Source organism: Aythya fuligula, chromosome 3 (assembly GCF_009819795.1).
Source record: "Aythya fuligula isolate bAytFul2 chromosome 3, bAytFul2.pri, whole genome shotgun sequence".
Lineage (NCBI taxonomy): Eukaryota > Metazoa > Chordata > Aves > Anseriformes > Anatidae > Aythya > Aythya fuligula.
The window spans coordinates 47,414,394-47,433,679 of NC_045561.1; the positions used below are offsets into that span (position 1 = coordinate 47,414,394).

A 19,286-nucleotide genomic window follows, 5' to 3' on the forward strand; every position below is an offset into this window, starting at 1 on the left:
GAAACTGGCTGCTCTTGGCTTGGACTGGCGCACACTTCGTTGGGTTAGAAACTGGCTGGATAGCCGGGCCCAAAGAGTCGTGGTAAATGGAGCCAAGTCCAGTTGGAGGCCAGTCACTAGTGGCGTCCCCCAGGGCTCGGTGCTGGGGCCGGTCCTCTTTAATATCTTCATCAATGATCTGGACGAGGGCATCGAGTGCACCCTCAGTAAGTTCGCAGATGACACCAAGTTAGGTGCGTGTGTCGATGTGCTTGACGGTAGGAAGGCTCTGCAGGAGGATCTGGATAGGCTGCACCGATGGGCTGAGGTCAACTGCATGAAGTTCAACAAGGCCAAGTGCCGGGTCCTGCACCTGGGGCGCAATAACCCCAAGCAGAGCTACAGGCTGGGAGAGGAATGGTTGGAGAGCTGCCAGGCAGAGAAGGACCTGGGAGTGATGGTGGATAGTCGGCTGAATATGAGCCAGCAGTGTGCTCAGGTGGCCAAGAAGGCCAACAGCATCCTGGCTTGTATCAGGAACAGCGTGACCAGCAGGGCTAGGGAGGTGATCGTCCCCCTGTACTCAGCTCTGGTGAGGCCGCACCTCGAGTACTGTGTTCAGTTTTGGGCCCCTCGCTACAAGAAGGACATGGAGGTGCTTGAGCGGGTGCAGAGAAGGGCGACGAAGCTGGTGAGGGGCCTGGAGAACAAGTCCTACGAGGAGCGGCTGAGGGAGCTGGGCTTGTTCAGCCTGGAGAAAAGGAGGCTCAAGGGCGACCTTATCGCTCTCTACAGGTACCTTAAAGGAGGCCGTAGCGAAGTGGGGGGTTGGTCTATTCTCCCATGTGCCTGCTGACAGGATGAGGGGGAATGGGCTAAAGTTGTGCCAGGGGTGTTTTAGGTTGGATATTAGGAAGAACTTCTTTACTGAAAGGGTTGTGAGGCATTGGAATGGGCTGCCCAGGGAAGTGGTGGAGTCACCATCCCCAGAGGTTTAGATGTTGAACTTAGATGACGTTTAGATGTTGAACTTAGTGATATGGTTTAGTGGAGAACTTGTTAGTGTTAGGTCAGAGGTTGGACTGGGTGATCTTGAGGTCTCTTCCAACCTAGAAAATTCTGTGATTCTGTGAAAATTGGAACAATGTTTTTGAGCTTCCAGACAACTGGAAACTTTCCAGATTTCCAAGATCATTGAAAAATAGTTGAGAGAGGTCTCATGACATGACATCAGCTAGCTCTCTGAGTATCCTGGAATGAATCCCATAGACTAGCATGCATCCAGGTGGAAGGCAAGCAAATCCTGAACAAGTCTGGGTTTCCTGGGAGTTTATTGTTACTGTCATGTTTATTGTCATGGTCCTCCATCTCAGGGCTCCAGGGATCCCAGGGCCCATCACTAGTGTTGAAGAGAGAGGTAAAAAATCAATTAAATATCAATTTTTTGTCAGCATCCCTGTTTGTGAGGTGACCATCCATGAACCAATGTTTACTCTGTTCCTTCTTTTGCTGTTAACATATTTTAAAAGCCCTTTTTACTATCCCTGACAGTACTGGCTAGCTTCAACTCTAATTGAGTTTTGGCTGCATAAATTTTCTCCCTTCAAAGGCAAACAGCATCTCTGTACTCCTACCATGTTCCCTGACCTTGCTTCCAGTGGCCATACTTTTTCCTTTAGTTGTCCTCCATCCACCAACGTATGTAACTGCAAACAGACTACTAATTATAATTTAATTTATTTATTGTTCTAACGCACACCTTCAGTATTAGAATCAGCACTTAAAGGACTTCCAATTTTTTTTTTAGCTTGAAATTTGCTGTGTCTGCACATTCTTGCTGAGTACCAATGTTATAAAATATTAATGGAGAGCTTTATGAAAACCTATAGACCATGATTGAATGAGGAAAGACGAGGTTGTAAGGTTGGTGCTGCAGCCATTTGAGTGATTACTGGCATGGTGCCATAATTACAATTCTTATTACTACTGCTACGTCAGAGCTAATGCATAAAGTAGATTTCTTTGTCCTTGTTTCTCTCAGTTCCCCTCTGAAAAACTATTCAAGGGGATACAGTCTCAGCCAAGGGCCTTGCTAAAACTCACAGTGATAAGTCAGTAAAGAGTTTTAATTCTTGTCATCAGTGTTGTACACTTGCCAACTTTTAACATTTGCGTATTTAATTCAGTCTCTCCTCCTGGTGATGCTTCTCAGGACATAAACTGAATAAAGTAACTGCACTTGGTGAGACTGAGATCAGCATATGTGTATAAAATGGTGAATAGATTGCTGAATATCTTCTTTACTCTTTTCTCCTCTCTGGTAGTAGGAGACATTTCAAAAGTTATTCTGGGTGTCTGCATTGCTTAACTGCTCTGATTCATTATGCTATAAGTTTCTTTCTTGTTGTGTTTCAAATTTGTGCATCAGGGATGTGTATAGGGAGTACTTTTTAAATTCATGAAAAAATAAAAAAAAAAAAGAAAGTGCTAAGAAATATAAATATTGAGTAAATATAGTCTGTTTTTGCAAGGAGTAAATACGGAGCTAATGCACAAGATTTATCCTTTACAGTAAATCATCAGTATGTCTCATTTTAGGCTTCTCCTATGACTGCTGTATTTTTACTGCAGTGTTCAGTCATGCTGATTTATGCCATACTATCTCGTGAATATTTTGCAGACTTTTATCAATAATACAGTTTTATCTTTGGGTGCAGATGTAATGAACTTAGAACAAATAGCAGGCAGAAAGTATGATTTCTGCCTCAAGTAGTTTTCTGCTTGAAACAAACTTGATATAAAATGTCAGACATACACAAGACATCAGGGAATGGTGGATTGGATCAGGAAAGGCATCGGCCCAATTAACAAAATATTTTATTCCATAAGGGCTTATGTACTCAATAAGATGTTTCTGTTTGACTGGAAAGATTTCATTAGAGTCATAGCAGGAATCCATCCAGGAGGTAGGAGGAATCAGGACAGTGAACAGTGGTATCACATATTTTTACTCAGGATAGGTGCTTCTGCATGTGAACAGAAGAAGCAGCCGTCAAACTAGATCTCAAAGACCACGCAAGAAAACATAACAATGGTAGAGCACTGTTGATACCAGACTTGGCTCTCGTCTCACTGCCTGCAGCTGAAACCGAGTCAGGAGTAATTGACCGGAAGCATCTTGTTTATGGTGGGCCTCATGTAGCAATGGCATACTCGCTTACTTAAGTCATTAAATACTTCCTTCAAATTATACTAAATTTACTGCCCTTTTGTTTTGTTGCTTGACCTGCTGATCCTTCATGAAGGAATTACCAAAAGTAAAATACAATTATTTGCCAGTGTATGCCTTCTCATTTTCAAAACTGTATTTTAGATTTGTGTGTGTGTGTATTCTAGCTCAAATAGTAGCTAATGTAAAACTGTTCTTGGTCCTACTGTTAGGAATGTTGTGTAAAATATCAGTAAATAGACATCCAAATGTTCAAAATTTTGATAAATTTAGTTTGGAGTCACCTCTCAACATTGTACCGTATATTATTGAATAGTTCAGCCTATGTCTCCTTATCTTTAGCTGAACTATTTTTATCTTAGAACTGTGTTATAGATTGATTTGAGAAGTATGCTCTCAATTGTTTTGAGTTGCAGTTGTTCATGTGTACATTATGTGTGAAAGGGTGGATGTGTGCTAATTTTCTGTGAAGTCTAAATTCATTTGAAATTCTGTTATGTTTTATGTTCAGTTATAGTAATTAATAATTCCCAGGGAAGCATAATGAAAATACGTGATAGATCAGTTTACTAAAATCATTTATGCTTATGAAAACTCAAAAAAAAATTATATGTGTTAAAACCATGTGTTACAAAATTTGCTCCTTCATTAGTGTTCATCTCTGAAGACATCTACATCTTTTTTCTTAGAAAAAAAGTTTTGGATGACAGTTCTCTGAGGTTGACTTTTGGAATCTAGTTGCACATAAATGTTGAACACCTATGAATAGGTGTAACATTAAATTCCTATGGATTTTCAGTAGCAGAATGCAGGGACTTACATTTATCATGTGGAGGATGTGTAAAATAAAGTAAATCAGTCTTGTTGAAAAATATTATTCCTGATGATATATACATCATATATATGGTCTCAGTTCAAGTTCTGATAATAAGCTTGAGTGTCTGAATTTGGAGATGACTAGTCTACATTAAAACCACATTATGAATCTTCCTTCATTTTCTAAGGGATAACAATAATCATCCTACAAAGTGGTTTACTCAAAACAGTGACCAGGATTGCAAGTGAAATCACAGTCATTAGCAATGCCTCAGGCTTACACAGTTCTCCATGTATTCTATAGTTTCCCAAAATAGAATGTGTTTCATTTCATTTTCTTTGAAAATTGACTTGGCAGAGGTTTACAAATTTTTCTAGGCAATATCACTGCCAGCAAAATAAAGAAATTATTTTTGTTATTCCACAAATAAAACTAGATTTACTAAATTAAATATTTTTTTTCTTCTTGTGATATCAATCAAACTAATATTTTAAACTTTATCCAAGGAAATATTCATGCAATTCAGACTCAAACTTGCAGCTAGACAAATCTAGATTAGAAGTGAGACGCAAATTATGGAGAGAAATTAATCTGATACATCACTTGCCAAAGATTACAGTTGGTTCTTATCAGTGATAAGCTCAACCTCAAATTAGGATATATTTTCTAGGGGTTTCAGGGTAGTTTGCCTTTATATATTGATCAAGAAGCAGGAGTTACTCGAATGTGCTAAATACACCAGGGAAGAAGATAAGAAGATCACAATGCTGTCTTCAAGCCTTAAAAACATTTTTTCCCCTTGTTTATCACTTATTAAATAGAAACTTTTCATTATAGCCTGATACTGATTTTCAATATAAATCAAATGTTTTTGTTTGTTTGTTTTTCTTCCTGACAGGTGCAGCTAGTTACAACAGTTTTTATGTTTTCTGCAAAAATTTCTGCCAAGCTGTTAAACCTGGGAAACTGAGGGTCCGCTGCAGTGTATGTAAACAAGGAACACTGACTTTGGCAAGGGTAAGCGGGTGTTTCAGTTTTTTGGACTTTATAAAAATTACATATATTTTTCTGTCTATCCATTTGCATGTATGTAACTATGTATATATGTATTTTTACTGAAATCTTTTATTGCTATTTATGTCTGTAATTTAAAGCTTGGTGAAGATTTCATTCACTTATCTCCACTATTTGCAGTACACACAAGGAAAACATTGCAGCTCCAATCCTGTTAAGACATTCTTGGCTTTATATTTGAAGTCCTAATGGTTAGCCTGGTAGTATGCATAATATGTACAATTTAAGGGTATATTTAAGGGTTAGAATTATAGGTGCTTATGCAAAGCCTGGATCAGTGTTTGTGGGCACAGAAAGACCTGAATTCAGTGCCAGTGACTGTGAACGTTATGGAATGAGACAAGGAGGAATTAAATGGCTGAGCAGCTCAGAATATTAATCTCTCCAGCTCAGCCAGTGTATGTGAAGTCAGAGTAACATTACTATGGTGGGACAGAAAGTTCGTAGAACTGTCAGGCTTAGTTTGCATCTAAAAATGGGACACTGTTGTTTGACTTGAATTTACAGTAGTGTGAAGTTCTGGAGTGTTTTGTTTGTTTTTTCTTTTCTCTGTTGTGCTGAATTTCACTGGCTGTGCTACTGGGGAATAAGACTCCTTCCTCTCTCGTAAATCACAGTGTACATCAGCCTGGTTTGTTCTGTGAAAGGCTTAGGCTTGTGTGGAAGACTGAACCTTACCATGCTGTAGATGTTGTGGAGCTTTCTGTGATACATATTTAACTGTATACCTTTTGCTCTGGTTTAAAGGGGTTAATTTCACTTTCATGTTCTTGACGTAGACCAGTACTTCTATGTCATGACACAAAAGAGCACTGTGAGACTCAAAAAACACAGCTACTGTAATCTCATTGAAAGAATAAAGTGTAGTAACTTTATTACTATAAAGTGTAATGTAGTAATGCTTATACATATATAAATTAAAACCCCGTAACAACAAACTCTCTCAAGCCCTGTGTGCTATTTCTGAATTACTTGTATATCTCTAATTTATTTCAGAGGCTTATAAGTGTTGCATATTGTGATGTTTCAAATGAACACATCTAAGAACCTTTGTTTTTCTCTGAAAAGTCACACTTAAATATTTGTGATTAGTATAGGCTTAAATCACGTATAAATCAAGATTCAGAAATTGCATTTAATGTACATGTCCATTGGTATAATACTCAGTACGATATAAACACAGGTGACATCGTGTTCAGATTGAATGCAAACAGTCATTGCTGCTGAATGATTGCTTTTATCACTAGCTGTCTTTGAACTCTGTGCATTGCAAGGATGGAACAGAACATGTGTACTTTCCTAGACTTGGTGGCTTCTTTAGGCGTGTCCAGTCTTATGGAAATTATCACTTTCAGTTCTGTAATGATTGGTTTGGAGTCATTATGTTTCTTGTATTAAGTAGACTTAAATACATTTACAAACTTGAAGTTCTTACAGTATTTGCTAAATAGTAGTCTTCGTTTTGTCTCCCAAGAATTCCTCATGACTTTGTTATTAAAAATAAAATAAAATAAAATAAAATGAAAGAAAAAAAACACTACTATAAAAAGTTCCAGTATTGCAAGTTTCTAAATAAACTTGTAGTATCTGATTGTCTGGAATGTATGCAGATCTACATTCTTTTGGGCAAATTTGTGTCAATAAATATGCACAAGCTGATAATTCCTATTGAATGACAGCTGCGTATTTTTTTCTGTTAGCATATTTTACATTAGGTATGAACAGAAAGTCACTGGAAACTTGCAGTGGAAGCATTTGCTAATTTCAAGACTGGTTAAGAAAAATAAGAGCTTTTGGAAGATTTGATAAGGCACTTCAATATGAAAGTACAAAAGAGAAAAGGGAAATATCTTTTAGAGAGTGTCAAATGATAATTTTTGACTGTTTCATTTTTTTAATAATGTCTACAGAAATAATTTGCAGTTCAGGTTCTTGTTACTTTCTCCCCAAAATAAAGAAAATATGTTATCATTCCTTTCCTCTCAGATTCAGTGAAGCAAGGTAGATAGAACAGTAAGTGCACTGTTCCATTAGTTTGGGCTGGCAGTCCTCAGTGCTTTCAGAAGTGAAATATTTACAATAAGGACACACTTACAGTAGTGAATGTGCTAAGCAACAGTAAGTTTGTTTTATAAATACATGCAATGTACCTCAGTCCTGTGGTTATGAAGATTAGGTGCAGATTTAGTATGTGCCTGGCCCTAGCGACCTTTTTTCTTCTCACTTGCTGTCCATCTTCCAGGGAGACAGAAAGTAATTCCAACAGGGGAAGCTTGAAATATGTACCAGGCCTCATTTATTTTTCAATACTATGTAGAAACCTCTCTGCATTAATGCTAGGCAAAAGTGTAGTCTCTGAGCTGGTGCTTTGTATCTGCTATGCTTTCTTCAGTGCATCACAATCTACAGTAAGCAAGTCAGGCTGAAAGTGTTATCAAAACTTGACCTTTGTGTACTTAAAAAAAAAAATAAAAAAATTATGGAAGTTAGAAGGTAGTGTACTACTGCAAACTCTCTATGTTGCTTGTCCAGTCCCAACTGGACTATGCCAGCAATTGCTAATAAGACATCTTCTTTACTGGTAATACCAGTAATCATTACATCATTACTGGTATTGCCATCTTTACTGGTATTATGATTTCCCTTTTATATAGAAGTTGGTCAACATAAAGTGAACATAGGTAAACTATAAAAAAGCATGTGTATACCATCATACTACAGATTTGTCAGAAAAGCTGTATGTTTTTTTTTTTTTGTAGATATATTTTATCCAGTGCTCAGTAAACTGTGCCTGACCTTTACCAGGCAGCATAGCAAGTTGCTTAAGAAGCTCTCCTGTGCCATAAGCAGCAAAGCACCATCTAAGCCAACGTTTGTTACAGTAATTCTTTCACTGAGATGAAAGTGAATACCTGTGTAAAACCCACACAAAGCTTTGGGCAGCTTTAACTTACTCAACATGCTAATTCTTTTCTCTACCTAAGCCACAAATGACCAACCTAATTAAATTGAGCTTTCTTTTTTCATGGTGTGTTGACTGACTGACATTTTAAAATATTACTTATTCATTTAAACAGTCTTATTCTAAAACCTTATTTAACTGTCATTCCTATTTGCATATCATTATTTTAATATATGATGCCCAGAGTAAATTTATTATACTGTTTTTCTATGAAATTAAAGAGCCCACTATTTTTATTTTCACCAGAGACATCAATCTAAATATTAAATTTGTAATTTTCCAGATGACACTTAGGTTGGCGTTTTACGAACATTTCATGACCTGATTCTTTATGGAAGATATATACCAGACTGATTTAATTATAAGGAAACATCAGTCACTGCAAAAGTATCACCTCTCCCTGGTTTCTCTAATTAATCAAGCACAAAATCATGTATGGATAGACAGGAGTGTGGGAGTCTTATGTAGACCACCTACAAGCCTGCCAGCAACTTTCTCCAAATTGTTCAAAAATTTTGGTTATCAGCTTCACACTGGTTTATATACATGTATTTTGTTGCTTGCAAGCTTTTGAAAATAATATTTTCATATTCATGTGGCGCTGCAGTTTATTTCAGTATCCATGATTCAGATAGGGTATTCCTCTTTTCAGGAAAATAAAGTAAATAAAAACAAAGGTCACATTTAGACTTTTTTTTTTTTTTTTTGAGCATTTGCATTGTTAACTCTGTAATGAAAAGGAAAATGCAATGGAAAGCCTGTTTCTGCAAACTGTTATACACCAAACTGTGTAGTTAAAGCACACTTCTTAAATGTACCTGACTCTGTGACATACTCCTGGTACACAAGACCATGACGTTTGCCTCAGTCTCTGTTTTCACCATACAAAATTCAGCCAAGGAAAGAATTGGGATTGAAGTGCCATAAATGGACTTTGGGTCTCCATGCTTAGGCACTGGCTCTCTGGTGAGGCCATTTCCACTGCAGGGACTTGTTAGTGTTTGGTAGTTCTTCACGCTGTGCCCTTGGTAGTGCTGTCTGAGTTTTCAGTATATCTTCTAGTTATGCAAAACTCCTTGAGTGCTTCTTTTATACTTAACCTTGCAGCTTACATTATCTCAGAACTTTTCAGACATGTTGAGTTATATTTGGATCGGACTTAACTGACTGCAGCTGAGATGAAACTTAGTTCCTGTCACCAAAGCACGCATGGATTTTATTCAGTGGCTGAAGCCCACAGTTCTTCTGCTGTCCCTGCCCTTGGTGCTTCAGGGGAGCTTCAATTTTTAAACACCTTTGTTAAACCATCTCTGCCAGAGAACTACTCTTGTTTTTACCATATTATGGATATTACTTTATCTTTAGCTTTTCATCTTAAAGCTAATAAGGAAATGAAAACAAGCCGATTTTTTTTTTTCCTCTGGCACCGTGAAAAGCTTGTCATTTCAGTATCATGGCATTCAGAGTAGGCTGTGTTGTACATCATAGTTCTGGCAAGGAAAAAGCTCAAAAATCAAGTGCCTCAGTGACTAATGTGTCATTCATAGTTTAAGTGGTTGTCCTGATAGCTGAAAATAAAGTATTTTGAATTTGATACTTTCATGTTACCTAGGAAGAGAAAGGCCTTTAATACAGTCATTATCTTTGACTTTTTACCACCTAATACCATTTTAGTATTTGTTTAAGTAGGGTGTTTTCTTTTTAATGAATATATGCTTAGCAGAGATTTTCAGTAATATAAAACAAAAAGGCAGTGACGTTAAGTTTATTTCATAGAATTCTGTATTTGCTTTTTACTTATGGGACAGTCCCCATGGTAAAGGTGATTTTGTTCCTGTAGGTAATTTACTTTAAATATCTCTTTGTTTAATATATCATTGCAAAAGTCTATTCCACAGTAGACTGCCTCTCATCATTGCTCATTATGGATCACATACTTTGCCTGGAATTGGCTGAGTGACAGAGGAGGGAAGGAGTACCACTCACTGCATCGGAGCGAGGCTGGCTGAAAGACAAATGGGAACATAGCAGCTCCAAAATCATCTAGCCCGTGCATCTGCTGATTCACCACTGATGGTTACCACTGCTGGGGTAACGCTACAGGCAGCCTACAGGGCAACTGAGACTGCCTACTTTATTGGTTACTCTCTTTTAAGCCTGGTGCACAGACTAATGGAGACGTCTATTTGGCACAGTTTTGTTTCAGAGCTGCCAGTCATGAAGAGTCTTTAGCATCAATAGTCCATTTTCTTTTGACTGAGTGACAGATAGTGACAAGGGCCAAGCTGGGATAGAAAAAAAAATCAATTTGACCTTTGAAGCTTAACTGCAAAATAAGCTCCACCCTGTGGAATACAATGTGATGAAGTCTGATCTTATTCACAGACTGGGAAGATATTAAATATGAGATTGAATTCCTGAGACTGGATGAAGTATGTATTTGTCTCTCCAAAATGGCATGCTTGCTGTGAGGATAAAAACGTTTTTGATACTTCTTAGCTGTGTTGGAAACAATATGTATTAAAATACTTCTATTGAAATACTATGCATAGGAAAAGTTGTCATTGTAATGTGCGCTCCCTGGTCAAAATAATAAATTTGAAGCAACGATTTATTATTGAGTTCCTGCTAATAAACCTGTGATTACAAAAATAGCTTCATTTCCCTTGCATTTGGCCAACAAAACTAGTACACACAGGAAATTATATGTATTTCATATACATATTTTTATCTACATGATAGAAATAATGAAAATGTTATGAATAATTATGACTAAATAGTGAATTTATGAATAAATAATGAAAAAAAAAAAGTCAATTCTGACATCTCAACTACTACCGCTGGGCACTGATGTTGATAATGTTTAGAGAAGACAAGTGCAGAGAAAAAGAGCCCTCAGAGCTCTTTTTCCAGAATTTCCACGGAGTTTTTTCCAGGATTTCAACATATTCAGAAAATCTTTCTGTGTTAGCTATGTTAAGTCAATGTACCTAGTCATAAGCCTTTTTTTTTTTTTTTTTTTTTTTTTTTTTCTAGTGAACTAGCAGTTTTTGAGAATGAGAGAGCATCTTAAGGTACAGATGTTGTACACTGGTGTGTAGCCCAAGCCCAGCTGTGCCAGAATGCCAGAGAGAAATCAGGCTGATTTGGAGCCTTATCCCTACCAGCCACACAGGCATGTGTACTTGTGCGTGTACTAGTTTATCTCATGACCTGATAGAGAAAGGCCTGCTAAATATGATAAAACTTCTTATTCTGTTAGTGCAGAACTACATTATGATAATAAATCCCGTCTTGCAGTATTTTCTGTAGTTCAGGCCCATGCTGGAGTGGATACAAAACTTCTATCTTACATACTTATTTGACAGTCTGAGCAGTTTCCAATAACAAAATCTGTCTCAGAAGGGGATATTTCTTCCATCATAGCAAAGGAGAATCTATCACTAGTTGACCTGGTCAAGGATACCAATGTTTTTAATATTTTTGACTGTAGATACATAGGTCTTGTGCTTAAAAGGGTTTTGTGTCACCTACTCTTCCTTATTGTTCTCCTATTACTTTCAGCGACTTGGAGCAGGACATCAGCATTAAATAAATTTAATGAGGAAGAACAGAATTTCTGGTGAAACTTTCCTAGCAATGAACACATGACACTGCAAGTCTGATTCAGCCATTGCTTAACCAGTGTCTTCATTGCTTTTAGTAATAATGAATATCACAAGAAAAAATGTCTATATTCCTACCTGAAAAAATCTGTTTTCTTTGTTATGTCTTTGAAGAAAGTTGTAATTACAGAGCTATTGCTATTACATCTTCTCATTTAAAAAAAAAAAAAAAAAAAAAAAAAAAGTTTATAATGGTCGTATTAACCCATAAAGCAGAAGAAAGGAAGGGGCACCATAGAAAGCTATTGTATTACACCAAATTTGAGCAGCTCTGCTTATGGTCCTGTTCCCCTCTGACTGGGAATTGCTTTAATAAACAATGTGCTCCCAGCCTCAATCTATTTAGTGAGATCTTTCTTCTGACTAAGCACAGTCATTTGGTCCTCCAAAGTAGTCACATTCTCATTTGAAGAATTATTGCAAATTTTGTCATAGTGGCTGTCTGGCTATATGTATGCATTTCTTACAGAAAATAATGAATAATGCTATCACTGATATTCTTAAATATTTGATTGAGGGTGAGACCTGCTTCTTGTTCTACCCCCATAAAAGCTAAGTAAGACCACCGAAGCAATACAAAAGAGTTCTTAAAACTCTCAATTTTGCTGTGCCGAAGGAAGACAATGGCTGCTTTCCATGGATCCACTCTCTGACATTGTGACAAACAGCAAAACTAGGAAATAGCCACAGTGTGTAAGAGATCCAGCTCCAGTGGTGCCTTGGGGTGGCTGTTCCCAGAGCCTGTTTAAGATACTGTGACACTGATTAGCAGTAGGAAAGTTCAGCACTGAGTGATCACAAAAGGATTTTAAAACCTTTCCTACATTTTTTTTTCTTCTCCACTAAAAACAGATTTCACTAGACTGCATGTCAATTCTTTAATTATTGTATATGCAGTAAATAAAAATAAAAGCATACTTTATTTATGAAAACAGTCATTCCATCCATTCACAAAGACAGGAACAACAATTATTTGATGCAAAGTAAACTTTGCAAAACAGTATTGCTTCTGCTTGGGAAAAATAACATACAGGTCTTTCTTTCATTTTAATAGGATAAGAAAGTACATTTTCACTTTAATTCTGTTAGAAGAACTAAGGTGTCTATGCATGATTTATAGTATTTACCAACTTATTGTGGTATGTGTTTTTAGTGAGATTGCACATTATAAAGTGTCTTAAAAGATGGAAAAAAATACCAATTATAGGAAAGAGGGAAAATAATTTCAGTGTTATGTACCACTTCAAGCCATGCTGTGAAATAAAACTGCCCTTTAATGTGGAGACTAAAGTGGGTTTCTCCAGTGCGGGTGACAACAGTCATAAATGAAAAGGAAAACCAGTTAAAAATTTACTTTCAGATTACATTTTTCCATGAGTATTTGAATCAAATATCTAATGAACCCTGCTGGCTGGGGAAGACAGATGCGTGCCTAGGAATACAGATGGTGATCTGTTCAGTCTGGCTATATTCACAGTTGCTAGTATTTCAGAACCACGGTCTGGCTGATGTTGGCAGGGGCCTCTGGAGGAGACCTGGGCCAACCCGCTACTCAAACAGGGCCACCCAGGGCAGGCTGCCCAGGCCCATGTCCGGGTGGCTTCTGAAGATCTCCAAGGAAGACACCCTGCAGCTTCTCTGGGCAACCTGTGCCAGTGCTCTGTCACCTGCACAGTAGAAAAGGTTTTGCCTTATGCTCAGAAAGCACGTCTTATGTTTAAGTTTGTGCCCATTGCCTCTTGTCCTGTCACTAGACACCTCTGAAAAGAACCTGTCTTTGTTGTCTTTATACACTCTCTTCAGCTATTTTTACAGGATGGTGAGGTGACCCCGAAAACATATTTCAGTATATCACAGAAAACCTGTGACTAGTGAAAAATACCAGGCTTGGAGTTAAGACTTTTTTTGTCCAAAGTATTTGTTGCATTTGAATTGCTTTTGTGTAAAATTGCCCGTTCTCAGATTTGTAATCAAGGATCCTTTGATAAATAGGACCTGCAGTTCATAACTCCTGCTCAAATCTCTAAAAATTTAGAGCACGTACCATTAGGTGGCACAGGATCATGTATACATGCAGGGCAGATTGTGGACATTATCTCTTTCATTCTTGTATAGGTCGTAGGCTATTTCTATTATTTATTTATCTATCTGGTATCTGGGAGCAGGGTGTGTGTGTGCCAGGAGATGTTATATACTGTATTTAGCTTCAGTTTGGGCTGTTTTGGGGGGCTGTTTTTGAGGGCAGAAATGTAACTGGAAGAGAAATTGCTCTCTTTCTATCCTGGTGATCTAGGTTATCTTTAGGCTACATCTTTATCTTTTTACCATATTGATTGTTAGCAGCTCTGCCATCATTGTCTTAGCAATGTGTAAAGACTGCCTTTTTTTGCATACAGTAACTCCTTCCCCAACAAAGAAGGACCCCCTCTCAAATTTTGTCTCTTTTTATGTTGAAGGGAGATATAATTAGTGTTTTTCAATACCAGCTGATGGACATATCAGCATTTAAAACATTAGAGCTGTATTTATTCTGTTGACACCTTACACTGTATGTGTAGGTGAATCCTTCACAGTCCCCCCTTCCGTTTCTACTCAGTAAGACCATAATGTGCTGGGGATAGCTTCCTGGAATTTATTACAGGAGAAAAACATAGTACTTGCACAATGATAGTTCTTTTTTGTTTGTTTTGTTTTATTTTTTAATATGGCAGCTGCCACTGAGATTCAGATGTCCCAGTGCATAATGCTCTTAATTTGCTTTCTTTATTAAAGTAGAGCCAAACTTCTGTCTTCTCAGTATTATTCCTTAGATAGCTGTGGGTACAGAGAGATTTTGCTTACACTAGATTATTTCAACATTTTTCATAATGATGAATATTAAACAATTCTAAAGGGTCAGTAATTTATCCTAATTTTTAAGATGATGGAGCATCTGATTCACCAACTGGCTCAGGAAATAAAAATAACCACATTTTCTTAAGAGACTGCAGTAGCAGAAGTAGCAAACACCAAACTGTTTTCTTAAACATGTGCCTTCATTTCCTTTAAGAAGCTGCTGTAATTTCTAAATTATGATTAATTATATTTTGATATTAATTATTGATAATTATGATGATTAATTAAAAACATTAAAGTAACTGTTTGCCTCTACTATAAACAAATCTCTATTCTAGCTCATTTTATGAGAAACCCTGCCAAACCTTTACGTTTCTTCCTTATGTAAGAGGGTTTTTGTTTGTTTGTTTGTTTGTTTTTCCTTTGTTTTGGACTGATTTAGTTAATAAAAAAGGGTTTAGGGTACTTAAACATAATCTAAGTAGGAAGTCAGACTTTTGAAGCTAATAAATCAGCTAATTTGAAGTTATATTGATTATACTTGATTGGATAGAGTTGTGATCTGAAGTCATTAAAGTCTAACTTGTTAAAACTTTCCTCAGAGCTAAATACTTGTAAAACATTGCTAAAAAGATGCAACCACAACCATCACATTTATTTTGATTGAACCATACTGATGGAAGTATGCAGTGTACTAAGGAAAATTTCCCCCTTCTCAGAGAAATTTTCTTAATGTGGTAATAAGTTCTTAGAGACATGTGATGTGGACCAGTTAGTAATCCACATTTAAACTTTTAGAATTCTTGTATGTTTTTCTGTTTGTCTAGTCAGCTGCACAAAAGACAACCTTTACTTAAGAGAAGCGAGGATATCATCTTTTGTTCAGCTTGCTTCTTAGGTGGAAAAGAGTCCAGTTGAATTTGGTGGTATAACTTCACAGAATCACAGAATCACAGAATTTTCTAGGTTGGAAGAGACCTCAAGGTCATCGAGTCCAACCTCCAACCTAACGCTAACAGCCCTCCACTAAACCATATCCCTAAGCTCTACATCTAAGCGTCTTTTGAAGACTTCCAGGGATGGTGACTCCACCACTTCCCTGGGCAGCCTGTACCAATGCCTCACAACCCTTTCAGTGAAGAAGTTCTTCCTAACATCTAACCTAAAACTCCCCTGGCTCAACTTAAGCCCATTCCCCCTCGTCCTGTCACCAGGCACGTGGGAGAACAGGCCAACCCCCACCTCGCTACAGCCTCCCTTGAGGTACCTATAGAGAGCGATAAGGTCACCCCTGAGCCTCCTCTTCTCCAGGCTGAACAAGCCCAGCTCCCTCAGCCGCTCCTCGTAGGACTTGTTCTCCAGGCCCCTCACCAGCTTCGTCGCCCTTCTCTGCACCCGCTCAAGCACCTCCATGTCCTTCTTGTAGCGAGGGGCCCAAAACTGAACACAGTACTCGAGGTGCGGCCTCACCAGAGCTGAGTACAGGGGGACGATCACCTCCCTAGCCCTGCTGGTCACGCTGTTCCTGATACAAGCCAGGATGCCGTTGGCCTTCTTGGCCACCTGAGCACACTGCTGGCTCATATTCAGCTGACTATCCACCATCACTCCCAGGTCCTTCTCTGCCTGGCAGCTTTCCAACCATTCCTCTCCCAGCCTGTAGCTCTGCTTGGGGTTATTGCGCCCCAGGTGCAGGACCCGGCACTTGGCCTTGTTAAACTTCATGCAGTTGATATAAAAGTTTTTTTTTTTTTTTTTTTTTTTTTTTTTTTTTTTTTGATAGAGCTATAGCAAATGTTTATATGATTTTTTTTTTTTTTAAAAAAAAAGTCATTGTATTGGGAGGGTGTTCTTTTTTTTTTTTTTTTTTTTTTTCCTTCCATTTTTCACTACACAAAGAAAAATCGTACATGAAAATCTGTAGGTTTTCTAGATTTTATTTGGAGAATCTGATCTTTGGCAAGAGTTCTGAGCATGAGTTATTGTATAACTCTTAATGGTGTAACTGGTTTTGTGAAAAGCAGGAAGAAAATTGTAGGGGCTCTATAGTAACTATGAAACATGTATTATGGAAGTGATTTGTAAAGAAATATTTTATCAGTCTAATGGTGTAATCCTATCAATTTAAGAGATTTTTTTTTTGTCAAGATGGGGCACACAGACTTTTCAGACGAGTGAAAATACCTTGGCTGAGAAGGAGTTGCTTACTTTTTTATAGGCAAAGTGATCTACTTTCTAGAGTGGGAGCAGCTACCTCTAAACAGATTCTAACAGTTACACTTGAGAATTATTTGTCCTGGAATAAGTGGGCTTTTTTTTTTAACTACATGTTCAACTGCAGACATCCTAAGACTGCTGTATTGTTTTAATGATGCTAGCATAGTTGGAACAAATTTTGGACATAGATGCATGGATTGAGTTTATGACAAGTTCTCAAGCTAGTAGTGATGGAATATAATGGACTTGATAAAATATCTGACCGCATTAGATCTGTGGGGGAAAAAAATAGGGAAACATTTTCATTTCTGGCTGCATCTTGTAAGACAATCAGAGAACAAACTGTACTTACTGAGATCTCTGTCTCTCCCTCTCTCTCTCTCTCTCTTTTTTTTTTTTTTTTTTTTTTTTTTTAACACTGAAAACTCTTCAGCCAAGAGTGTTATATACCTGAATCTCTAAGCCTTATGTTGTTTGTATATACTGACATTTAAACTCGCTGCATTGGGACAAAATGCTAACTGCAACTATAATGACAGTTCCTAGCACATGGTGAAATTTCTGGCACTGATGTAAGTTTAAAGATTGTAGGCACTAATGTAAATTTCATAACAACTGTTGTAGGCATCACAATTATGGGCTTGCTTAAGGTATAACACATACCCTCTGTTCAGGCTTTGCCTTTTTAGTTTTACTGATACTTAAAACTACAAGTCAGTGGTTCCTAAACTTGCATATCTGTACCACTCACAAGATACTAACTTTCCTTATTGCTGCATCCACTAATGGTGATACTGGAACAGGCTTTTGGGTAGTCTGGGAAAGTCTGTCTTTCTGGTTGAGATAGCTGTGTGTAGTGTCATAAAAGATGAGCTAAAAGAGTAGGAGTGCTATTTTGACTTAGATTTGATCTACATATGCTCATCAGCTGTTATGATCTGATTTGTGTAGTCAAAAAAGCCAGCTCAGCTAAGCAGAAGTTTCCTGTTTGAGAATAAGGTACTACATTTTCACCCATCTTTTAACCTTTCCGTAAAGAGCATAAAGAGAGGTTTTTGCTGGCTTTCTTCTGTCTAATTCTGCATGTAGCCTGCCAGCTGAAAACATCTCATCTTGATACAGGAGTGTTGCTGAGAGTAACATCCATAATTTTGAAAGCAAAAAGCATACTAACCATGGGTGGTGTTTTTTGTCTATTACCAATATAGATGACATAGATGGTAGGACATGTTCTCAAAATTTCAAAAAATACTTCCCTGAAGTATGTCATGTTATGTCATAACAGTGATAGTATGTCATAACATACTACGTCATACTATGTCACAGACATAGTATGTCATAACATAACAGTGAGATATGTTGGTCCACCCTTAGGTTGTGGTTTGGCTATCTGCTAACACACTTAACACCTTTACAGCTAAGAGGATGTACAGTTTTGTACCGACTTCATGTAAACAATACTTCCTAGCATGTGTTCATAGCAAATGTTCTTAGGTGTTAATATTCTGTCTGCATATTTTGACTTGCATAATTTTAAAAGTTTAGTTTCAGACGGAAGAAATTAATTCCCCTGAAGTTAGGTTTTTCATTTCAGTCATTTCTAATTGCTTGCTTGCTTTTCAACTAACAACTCAGGCAAATAGGAAAGATTGTTTTTAACCCAAGATTTGCCTGGTGTCTTATATGGTGCTCAACAGTGGGAGAATACTTTTGTTTGAATATTCAATCTTTTCTGTATTTGTGGATGTATTTACTTTAGCTCAGATCAAAAACCTCCAAGCTCTTTCTAAATATGGTTAGAAGAAAATTCATACTATACTGTAAAAACAAACACCAAACTGAAAGACTGCCTGGTTACCTGCATGAGTCTAATTTTGGCTTGAAGTCAAATGGATTTAAAATAATACAGTCAGATGCCATCAGAAGGTAAAATTTTGTGTATCATCTGCTTTATAGGATATAAATCAGCTTAGTCAATTGTAAAATGAAAAGTTGAGGGTTGTATTTATCCTGGACTAATAAGGAAGAATATTTAAATGCTCCATCATTTTGTACAGTATTAGAAATTCTTAAAAGGAAAAACATACAAAAGCCAGAATTCATGTAAGCAAATGTACTTCTATTGTGCAATATTATTAGTTATATATTTATTTATTATTAGTTATATTTTATCTTCTAGAGTCTCACTTTCTGACTAGTATTTTAAGCAACCTATTTGCCATTATTTGGTGTAATACAGGTGTTTTTGATATAAGACAATGTGAGAAAAAAAAAGGCATAAATTCTTGATGGTGATGTAGAGGATTATAGATCAAAGATGGATTTAAAAATTAAAGTTGCCTCACTCTCAGGCTGTTGGAATAATGTCAAGAGACACATTTTTCCCTTAATTTGCCTGTAGGTCTTGACCTCATGATAACTGTTCCTTAACATGCATTCATAATTATTCAGTTAATGCTATTGTAAGTTAGACCTGTTTTTACCCTCCCATGTGGCTAACCTAATTAT

The 19,286-nt window shown here is 37.2% G+C and overlaps 1 protein-coding gene across 1 annotated transcript in view; it reads left to right on the forward strand.

Annotated features, from left to right (window-relative positions):
- PRKN (parkin RBR E3 ubiquitin protein ligase) overlaps positions 1-19,286 on the forward strand; it is a 639,177-nt gene that overhangs the window by 156,302 nt on the left and 463,589 nt on the right. The window contains exon 5 of the mRNA XM_032183870.1: positions 4,924-5,042. Coding sequence (XP_032039761.1) covers positions 4,924-5,042 — 119 coding nt within the window. The remainder of the gene's footprint in view (positions 1-4,923; positions 5,043-19,286) is intronic.